General features: G+C 31.7%; 2 protein-coding genes across 2 annotated transcripts; both read right to left on the bottom strand.

The window, feature by feature from the left end:
- Positions 1-244: 244 nt before the first annotated feature.
- Positions 245-2800, bottom strand: LOC112719867 (protein NETWORKED 4A-like). The gene has a single exon (XM_025770590.3). It carries the CDS (start codon positions 1529-1531, stop codon positions 377-379), a length of 1155 nt encoding a protein of 384 aa, XP_025626375.1. The 5' UTR covers positions 1532-2800; the 3' UTR covers positions 245-376.
- A 4272-nt stretch (positions 2801-7072) lies between these two features.
- LOC112719866 (eukaryotic translation initiation factor 2 subunit beta) lies at positions 7073-10952 on the bottom strand. Its single transcript, XM_025770589.3, has 10 exons — positions 10802-10952; positions 10297-10346; positions 9994-10099; positions 9856-9911; positions 9721-9775; positions 9542-9630; positions 8558-8703; positions 8264-8406; positions 7979-8064; positions 7073-7528 (listed from the first exon to the last, which is right to left on the bottom strand). Exons 2-10 carry the CDS (start codon positions 10339-10341, stop codon positions 7451-7453), a joined length of 804 nt encoding a protein of 267 aa, XP_025626374.1. The 5' UTR covers positions 10342-10346; positions 10802-10952; the 3' UTR covers positions 7073-7450.
- Positions 10953-11182: the final 230 nt, after the last annotated feature.

Below are 11182 nucleotides of genomic sequence, written 5' to 3'. Positions count from 1 at the left end.
TATTCCCTATTTTTTGATACATTTTAAATGGCTCCAAATATACAGCAGCCAGCAGGTCCCAAAGACCAGACCAAGCAAAGTTCCCAGTCTCTTCTATTCATCATTGGAACCCCCTCTAAACAAAAGGGTGGTCCCATACACACAACCTTCTCCTAACCTGAATCGGATGACACGTGGCATAAACATATGCACAGGAAAAACACATATCCACCTTCTTATCCTGGGGTCATGTTTATTACAATTATACCCCCTAAGTATAAGAAAGTCACACATCTCAGATACAGAATTAGAAGGAAAAAAATTACAAGAAGATTATGCTAGTATTTTACAATAATCAATGATGCATAATTATTCATCATTAATTATTAATCATGATTTATGAAGCCAAAACTGGGAACCTCTTGTGGCGTATGAAAGCTTGCCTAAGATCATTGTAACCATTCCTGTAATGTTCAAGTGAGAAGCATAATTGTCTTATTGCTTCTCTTTTCTCTTCACCCCCTTCAATTATTTCATCTTTCAACCTTTCATTCTCTTCCACCATCTTCTTAATTTCAACATCTTTTGAAACCACCAATTCTTTTAGGGCACAAATTTCACCATTCAGTTCCTCTATGTTCCTTTCTCTCCCCTTAATTTCTCCATTCAATAACTCCATTTCGCATTCCATCTTCTTAATTTCTTCCTCCAACTGAATCTGTTCATCCAAAACCCTTCTCAACTCCGATTCCAATTGCGATTTCTCCGCCATCTTTTCTTTCAGCTTCACGCGCTCTCTTTTCTCGGAGTTGAATTTCACTTTCCAAAACTCGGATTCCTTCGTGGCCACGCTAATCTGATCCTTCAACAAAGAAATTTGCAGTGTCGGTGATAATGATTCATTAACATTATTGTTATTATTATGCAAATTATTCATCAATTCCATTGATCTATATTTCTCAAGCTCAACCTTGAGCTTGTAAATTTCTTCCTCATAAACCCTAAATCTCTCATTCACATTCCTCAATTCTTGTTCATCCCGAGGAAGATCCATTTCCACTTCCAAGATCCTCCTATTCATACCGCTATCACTGCCACTACCACTGTAGAATCCAGAATTAAAACTCTGGACAGAAGAATTATCCGAAGATTCATCGTCGGAATCCGTCAGAGTCGAAGATCCGTCTCCATCTTTGTGAATTGCATCGTAGAAACAATTGCTGTTATTCACAGCATTGGAAGAACCAAGGAAGAAATCAAACCCTGGGGCTCTATAGCTGGAACCGCGGCGAGGATTCATTGGTGCGTGTGATTCAGAACCGTTATCTGAATGACATGATTGAACATCATGATCGTAGCGTTCTGCTAAAGATTTGTATCCTCGATAGAATTCTTCAACAAGTGCAATCAACTCTGGCCTTTTCTGGTAATACATCTCAGCCTTTTGTGCAAATGAATCTCCACCATCTTCAATTAGCTGCAGCATTCGCTTCACATTGTGTTCCATCTCCGAGGTTAGAGTACATCGCTTCTTCAGCTTCTTGAAAGTCATTTTTTATTTTATATATATAAATAATTAATATCTTAGCGTCGCACTGCGTTCGAAAGATTCAGATTCAAAGATAAAAGTTTCCGCAGAAAAAAAAAATGGTGGAATGTTGAGTTTTTAAAAACCTTCCCCCAACAGATTTTATTTTTTTTTGTTCAGGTGTTGGGGGAAAGAGGAAGGGGAATCAAGTGTTGTTTGTATGAGGATTAGGAGAAAAAATGATGATTTTTATATGAAGAAAAGAAAAAAAAGAAACAATGTGAATGGTCTTCTTTTACTTTTTTAACATTATTTCTATGTTTAGAATGTGGTAACAATAACAAACACGGTCATAATGATGGTATGTTAAACTTAACTTTGTTAAAAGCAGGAATGGATTTCCGTTATAAGAGGAAAAGATAGGGTTTTGTTAGAGACTTTTGGTTTTCTTTTTACTAAAGAATTGAATTTTCTTGCATGGATACAAAAGTTAATATTTTCACGTAAAATTTGATGTTTGTTAGATATAAGTAAAGCTATGTAGTATGGAAATTATTATTTGGTAAGCACAATTAATTCGTTAATGTTGGTACGTTAAACTATTAGTTCTATTAAGCAAGATGAACTATGTGTCATGTAGATTTACATAAGATTATTGGTGAAATTAAAAGTTTAAAGATTAGATTTAATCAAAATTCCTTTATTATATATAAAATATAATAAAAAATTCAGTTCCAATTGAGTTAAATATAATAAAATAATATATTATATATTTTTTTAAATTCCTTTATTTTTTAAATCGTTTTTTATTAAAAAAAAAATATATGTTCAAACAGTTAAGTAGTTTTTGACCAATATTTTTAACATATTTTTTTTGTTTAAACTAAATTTCCAAGTTGACCGATTCTGTTAGTTCAGTTTTTGACCAAATTTTAATGGATTTTTTGTTTAAACTAGATTTGCTAAATGACTGATTCTGTTAATCTGATTAAATTGATCAGTTGGATATTTCGTTACAATTGTAATAATATTCTCTCAGCTTAAATTAAAATGTATGAATAAAATTAGTTAAAATTTTTATCGTGCCGAAACAATCTAATTTTATGTAGGATATCATCATTAGTATCATTGTATGAAGGAAAGAGCTTTGTCGATCGCTCAAGTGGTTCTATATAGCTCGAGCATGTGATTACTTCCGATAGAAGAATATCTATGTTTTGAAAATGATACTAATAAAAAATCACTCAGACAAATTTAATTTAAATTAGGTTCGTTCCTTTTAGTTGCAAAAAAAAAAAGCCTCAAAGCAAACTAATTATATCGAATATGTTTGCAAAAATGAGCAGATTTATTTGTAGGAAAGTGGTTAATATATTTCAGACATTATCCTTTTGTCCAAGTAATGCGACACAATCATTGTATTCCACGTCTTAATTTCGGACAAAATGTTCTTTCCTCATTGTTTTCATATTGTCCTTGATCAACGCTTCCATCTTGTTTTGTTCATAAAGCACAATAATATGTATCCTTGTTTATATCAATTATCAAATGTTTTATTCCATATTCTTAGCATATGCGTAATAGAACAACTTTTCACCTAGTTTTGAACATCAAGAACCTACTATGTTCCATATACATATATAAATATACCTTCCCAACAGCTTTGTTTCTTCAATGCCAAAACTCAAACCAAACAAATAGTCAACAAATTATATTGTTCACATAATAATTTGATTAAGCAATAATGGAACATGGCAAGAGCAAATTCCTTCTTTCCTTTTCCCTTGCAATATGTTTGATGTTCTTGCTTAGTCCCACTAATGCTGAGAGTTAGTAATCCTTAATTATCACAAGATTATATAGTGTGTTTCTGAGTTGAGATGTTGGAGAAAATTTTTTATTTTATTTGATTCTTTTCTTTTTCTTCTTTGCCTCCAAAATATTATCTCACAAACACATCCTTAAAGAAAAATATCATCATATGTCATTTTTAGTATTTTAATTAGTTGATGAGCTTTATTAGATTGAAACAAACAATAATTACTTAATTATCCCTTCCATGTGTATTTTTCCTTTGCAGACAAAACTGAACCAAGGAGAAATGCCAATCTGAGCCCCTTTGAGAGTTGGAGGAGCGCATACTTCTGTATTATGAATAATGTAATGAGCTATGATTTTTCTCATCTTATTTTATGAATTGCAATGCATTGGTCCACTTTAAAGATTTCACTTCATAAATAATTTTATTTAAAATTCGTGTGACAATAATTAATCCCCCCCCCCCCCCTCATAAATATACCGCTATTTATTAACAAAATGACTGAAAGAAAATTGAACGACAAAGATATTAATATTAGTAAAACAACAATAAAGGCAGAGATATTAGTAGAGTGATATAAAAACTAGTTAATAAGGACAAGTCTATAAAATTAATTTATGTATATATTTAAAAGTAGATAATAATTATTTAAAAAACAGAGAAAATATTACTAGTTATAAAAAAGAGAACAAATATAAGGAAAAAGATTGAAAAAACAATTTTGTAAATTATTTATTTATTTTTGGGGTAAACTACCAAACTTTAAAAATAACAAGTCAAAAAAATTTTCAAAATTAGTATTATTTTGAGAAAAATAAAAAAATATGATTCATTTATTGTCAAAAAGCTCTAGAGAGTAGAGGCCGAATCTCCAAAGCAGCCTTTTGCATGTAAGTATGTCTAAAAAATAAATTCATGCTTAAAATTTGGTAATTTTAAAGGTTGGTAATTTTTTCTATACTAATAATAACAAAAAAGGAAAGAAAATGAACAAAAAAAAAAAATCTAAAATCGAACTTTCAATTAGATTTTGCATGATTTTTAAAATAGTTATTTAAATATTCTTTTTATTTATATAAAAAAAACTAGCGTTGTTTAGAATTTTGAAGGTGATGTATATGAAATTGTGCAGCATTCAGAAGCTTGCGCTCAACATAACACGTTGACATTCAACGGTACAGTATTTGTGAACCAAAATGAAATCGTTGACTACTGCATTGGTGGATGTGCTCAACACACCCTTGACGTCATCAGCTGCGTCCGTGACGTCAAGCCTCATGGCTTCAAATTTGAGACCGGTGCTTCCCTCTCCTTCGTTCAAAACGCCATTCAAACTGCTTGCAATCAACATACAGGTTACTTGTTAGATATTATGATGCCTTTGGATTCTCTATAATATTTTGTTCTTAATTTTATGAATGTAAACAAAATTTTAATTGTTAGATAGATAAATATTGTATGTGTGTCATTTTTTTCCATAACCAAGTTTATTGTATATCTTAAGGTGGAAACTCAGGTGCAGTCGACTTCACGCGAAGTTGATACCTGAGAGCCGTTAGATAATTTGACTGATTTGACTAAATTTTTATCTAACGGCTCTCAAATATCAACTTCACGTGAAGTAAACTTCACATGAGTTTTCACCGTATCTTAAAGCAGTTATCAAAATGTATTTTATGTACAAACTATATGTATATCTCATAAATTTTAACTCTTATATTCTATTCATTGTAATCGCTAGTTATATCACTTATATCGCTTATTTTTTTTTAAGAAAAAATTGTTTTCAATCAATCAAAAGACTGAATGAAATTATTTTGATTATAGCATCTCATGTTTTCAATATTTATGCAGCTTTGAATACATCTTACACTAAACCCAACGGTGCCACAAGTTTGTATGGGAGATTATACATGCCACTTGTTTCAGCACTAACAACATTGGCCTTCATTTCCACCTTCAATATGTGATACTCTTTTCAAAGCCATATCTAGAGTGGAGTAAAAGGGGCAGAATATGAAATGCAAAGAAGCTACGTAAAAAAATAATAAAATAAGCTTCCACATAGATATTGCAGGGTGCCAAGAGTCTTGATTAATGTTATTCTATAAATATAGAAATGAATAAGCAGTTTCATTTTTATTTTTCCTTTTCCTATTACCAGTATATAGGGTATATAATTTCTGTAGCCTATATATTTTCTATTGAGTAGTAGAACTATATTTGTGTTAATTTCAATTTTTTTATGAGTTTAATTTTGATATTTGTGTAAACTATTTTATATAGCTGTCTAATTATATCTACTTTTTGGATGACTATTTACGTAATAAAAGATATCTATTTTTATCGATATAATATTACGTAATTATATATATATATATATATAATTGTTTACACTGAATTAAAATTAAATTTTTTTAATATAATTTCTTTTTTTTTTTGAAGGCGTATTAATTGCATCGTGATGTTTCAATTTGTAAGGAAGACTGCAAAGGCAAAATTTGCTATAATCCTCAACCACAAATGCAGAATTCAAAATTATTAAACCTTGTAATGAAATTCATTATCACTAATCCTACATCGTTTCAGCAATTTTATTTTATTTTAAACAAAAAATAAATGAAATCAAGCTTGCAACTGTAAAAATCAGACGAACAATTTTGATTGATATCTTTAAACTATCGAGATGTTGGCCAAATCCGACCTGAACCGACTTGCCTCTCCCCGAATGGGACGGATTTTTCAAAAGTTAACTAGTTTTGAAACAGATATGAATAATATCAAACTATAATTGTTTGAATATGAAGCGGATATGAATAGTGGTCACTCTACTTCATACCTGTTCGAAATATATACAAATAATAGTTTGAGATAGATTATTCAATTTGATAAATTTAATTTAATAAATTTAAACTTCTTTAAGATTGCTTATAATTTTTAATTTGATGACTTTAATTATATTTGGAATTTACCTAATCTTTTTAATACTTTATATTTTGTTTTCATAGTATATATGTAACATTTTATAAAAAACGAATGTTATATAGAAAAACAGAATATATTTGAAGCACGATACAACAGATATGAGTCTATAAAATATCTGTGAATATGAGTTTAAGATGACAAATAAAATACATGTTAATAATAGAACAAAGCAAGTAATTAAGGTTTAGAGTACTAAAAGATCAATTTGGATAGGTCCATAAGTAATTTTTTTTAACTTTTAACTTAAGAAAAGTTATAACATTAATATCTGATATAATTTTCAAAATCAAATTGTAATTTTTTAAAAAATTATTAAGTACTTATAAAAGAATTAAAAAAAAAGAACTTTTTATAATAAAATTTTTATCATTCTTCTTTTAAAATAAACACTTTTAAAATTAAAAAATTAAATTATTTATAATTTACTTTTAATATAAATTTATATTTATTTTTAAAAATAACTTAATTAAACTATTTATCAAACTCGACCTAAATATTAAAAATCCCGCCCGTCCTGCCCCATTGTGATCTACATATTTTCCGGTCGAAAAAGTCTAGGGGGCCAGCAATTTTGGTGAATTTTAGCCAGCATGTAACCAGCAGAAAAATGTGAGTCATTGGATGAAATCTCACACCAATCTCACACAATTAGATCATTATTGATGGCTATTTAATGACTATCAATCACAAAAGTTGCTGGCCCCTTAGTATTGCTCTTTCCGGTCAATAGAAGTTGAACATCTTAAATACCCGTTTTACGATTTTACCAAAAGTTGGATAGCATTATTATACAATGGCTCCAATTGTGACAAGTAAATAGGTGCCAATGTTATCGATACTTAAATTTACACGATTGTGATATACTACATACCACATAAATGCTTCGTACTTCTCGCTCAGATGTGATTTTCGTTTAATCGGCAAAAATAAGTAGTCCAAGCTCAAAACAAGAGACAAGACTAGTTTATGTATCATTCTCTAAAGATCATGATATAACGTTTAAACCCCGGAAAGAGAAACAACCCTACAATGTAGTATAGCAACCTCAACGGAAGTAACGAATCCATCATACATAGCCAAAAAATTTTGGGACAACGTATCATTTTCCCGGCCAGTCTACATATATGTATCAGGTCAAATCATGTGCCCGCATTCCTACGGCCAACACGAGCCACGAAACCAGCCTTGATCGGAGCAACTGATCTTCCGGATCCACACTGCAAGACAACAAGAATTATAAGATATCCAGTGCAATGCCTATTCTGTACATATAAGTCTGCAACTAATTCCTCAGCAGATAATATGGTTCACCTATCTAATTTGTAAGACAAACAACCAAAGACATGGATGATAAAGATAAGGGAGAATATTTTTTTAAATAGCAATGGAAATCTGTATGCAAGGTTCTTATGTATCTAACAAAAAATTGTGTATTTAGTTGTCAAAACCCAACCCCACCAAAACGAAAAGAACTGATTAAGCATTATGAACACCAAAAACATGTTCACTGATCCTAATTTGAATTTTGAACAAGCAAATTACCAAAATACATTGAATTCAATAGAGATCACCTTTGGCAACATCATTGACCACAAATTGAATGAAAACAAGATATCAGAAAGAAGAAACACTAATGTCATTTGATGATTTGCACATGGGAATTTTACCTTCTCACATCGAAGGAAGAACAGACGATTCTCCTTAGAAAGTATTGTGTCAGGACTTTTACACCCAAGGCAAATGACATATTCATCTAGAAAAAACAGAAAAATAGGTTAACCTTTGACCCCAAAACCAGAAACACAGAAATGCAATAACCAAAAGATACATTAGGACTATTGGAGATGCAAGGAGGCATCAAACAAAATGTAGTCAGTTGAATTTATTATAGAAATAATACTAGAAAGTAGGAGTGATATAATACAGCATCATATATTCTAACAAATACTTACTGATATATCGTCGCAGAATTCCTTCAAAGTTCTTTGGTGCAAATCTTCCCTTCACAACCAGTCTTTGCTGTCCATCCAAAGAGCCACTTGTACCCAGTTCAGCAAGCAAGAAAGCCATAACATGGTCTGGCTGTCGATGCATCCTACAAGATTGGGGAGCAACAAAACATTAAGAGAAGAAGAGAATGGATAGTGTAAAGATTAGTTGTTGATGCAATGAAGAAATAAAAGAATAAAGAAATAGTTGGCCAACTGGCCATAAGAGATATCCAACAGATGAGTAAAATAACATACGTTTTGCATAGGTCCATAAAATTCACGAACACAGTTTTCTTTGTCCCCTCACGAAGAACCTGTGGAGGTCTCATAACAGTTCTCCGCCTGTCTCCAGCAAGTTCCGGATTATTCTCGCGTAGAATGTTGAACACCCTGCCAAGAAGCTGCACAAAAATATTCGAATAACAAAAGGATTACAATAGGACATATGAAATTAGAAGACATTTGTAAAACTCATCAAACAAGAAGCAGCAAACCATTTTAAAAAAAAAAGGCTTCAGGGACAAAAGTACAATGACACTATTTGATCACACAAAAAACGGCACACCTTGATCCAATAAGGATAAAGCACCCTTAAAACATAATTTGATGACAGGAGTCAAGGGAAATAGAAAAGGAAATAAATCCCCTTGTTTGAATGATAACTAAGCCTTATCCAAGTAGGTGGGAATAGAATGTGCAAGAACTCAAGGGAAACTAAGATTAGAGTGGAAAAGAGTAAAGTAAAAACTATAATCTCCAAGCAATATTAATGCTTCCTTTTGTTCATTTATAATTACTTCCACATAAGATTAACAAAATTTCATTTCATTCCTTCATTAGTATCCCAAACATGGGTTAGATGCAGAACTTATGACACCTGAACATTGCATAGGCATGTGCAACTAAATGGTCAACATGCTTATGAGTTGAAAAATCTGCAGCAAATATACCATTCCTAAAAAATAACCCATTTTAAAACCTCAAAGCCAAACCACAGCCTATGAAACTAATGTCATATAGAAAAGGGATCCACAACCACCAATAACTTGTTCCGTTACTATTAGATGAGGCAACATGAATTAGGCAATACCATAGTATTATATCATGAATGATACGTAGTTTTAACCATTTATTAATGCTTTTGCCTAATGGTTTTTCAAGGTCTTCATCTACCTCTAGCTATTTGAGCTGTTAAGTCATATTTGTAGTATAGCAGAAAACATATAAAATATCATATACCTCCTCATATTGATAATCACGGTCACTCCCTTCCCAAGGATAACGAGGCTGCAAGGAAATTGGGTCTCCTTCATCTTGTTCAGCAACATCTAGGCAAAGAATATATCAAATATTCAGCATCCAATTAGCTTTCTTTAAGACTTGTATGTAGAACTAAGATGAACAGACCAACTACTTACCATCCAAATCTTCAACTGCATCTCCAACCTCTTCATTTAAGTTGCTGATTTCAACCTATAAACAAGACATTACAGAATTGTTTCCAACCATAATTGTTCATTAATATAAGCACACAAAAAGTCAGTATGACTTACAGGCTTCTTCTTCTTCTTTTTCAAACCAGCAAATGTACTCTCAACCCCTTCAGCCACTATAAGTGAAAGGCTAGAAATCAGCCATATATAACCACAATTATAAACTAGATACCTGACAGCTTTTTCCAATTGAGGTACCTGTTAAATTTTCAGTCTTCTCAGCCAACTTGTCCAGATCATCTGCAGGATCTATGATTGTGGTTTTCTTTTTCTTCTTCTTCTTATTAGGATCAAATGGGGTAATCTGCCACAGATCAAACTACCAATTAAACCAGATTCCTAGCAGAACCAGACATGGCATTTAACCGTCTAAAGCTTGAAATATGTTTGCAACTTTGAATAGACCTCCACACATAATCAAGTGAAAAATATATAGTAAATCCTAGCATACATAAATCTACAAAGGAAAAAAAAAAGAAGTTGAAGGGAACATAGATTTACCTCTGCAACCTCCTCCTTCATATCATTTTGTGGTTCATCAGCCATGGTTACTGAATCCCAAGTAAAATAGAATTAGCAAAGTAATTATTATGGGGAATATCAGCAAAATAAGTTGATAACCAAATTAAGATAAGGCAGTAAAAGAATCCCTAACTCCAAACCCACAAGATTCCTGTTCTTCTAAGAAGAATCCTCAAGTATACCACCAACAAAAGAATTAAATAATGGTAAAACCTCAACAAAGGATTTATCGATTCAACGATAAACAAATTATTAATATAAACATTTTTAAGCATGTAAATGAGAAATCACTAGAAACTACTTTCATACAACAAATGAACAAGCATAACAAGAAATTGCACAAATCGAAGATCCATACCCATTAACAACAAACAAATATCGAATCGTAAAACTCAAAAAGGGGGAAATCGACGGAAATGAAAAAAAAAATGAGGTAAACTGAATGCAAAACAAAGGGGGCGAAAAAGTAAATGAAGAAACGAACCTGCGAGAATGAGTATGAGTATGAATTTGAGAAATGTGAGCGGAAGAGTGAGACCTCTTTGGTTTGCGGTTATCGTTTCTCTCTTTCTCTCTCTGTCTCTCTGCTGATGGAATCAAAAACCCTTTTATTTCTTGTTTCTTCAAAACGCTGCGTTTAGTTTTCACGTGGGTTTTAGATTTCTTCTTCTTTCTTTTTTTGTTTTGAAGTATTGGGCTCAACTATTGGGCTTCGGCCAATTTCCCAAAAAAGAGAACCATTAGTTGAGCGATTAACCAAGTTGGGTTGGTGCAAATGAGCCTTGACTCTAATGGTATTTCTCCTCCCTCCCCACCTCAAGGTCTAGGGTTCAAATCCTAGAGAATGCAATTGAGGAAAAATATG

Source organism: Arachis hypogaea, chromosome 11 (genome assembly GCF_003086295.3).
Source record: "Arachis hypogaea cultivar Tifrunner chromosome 11, arahy.Tifrunner.gnm2.J5K5, whole genome shotgun sequence".
Taxonomy (NCBI): domain Eukaryota; kingdom Viridiplantae; phylum Streptophyta; class Magnoliopsida; order Fabales; family Fabaceae; genus Arachis; species Arachis hypogaea.
This window is presented reverse-complemented; position numbering and strand designations above follow the sequence as displayed.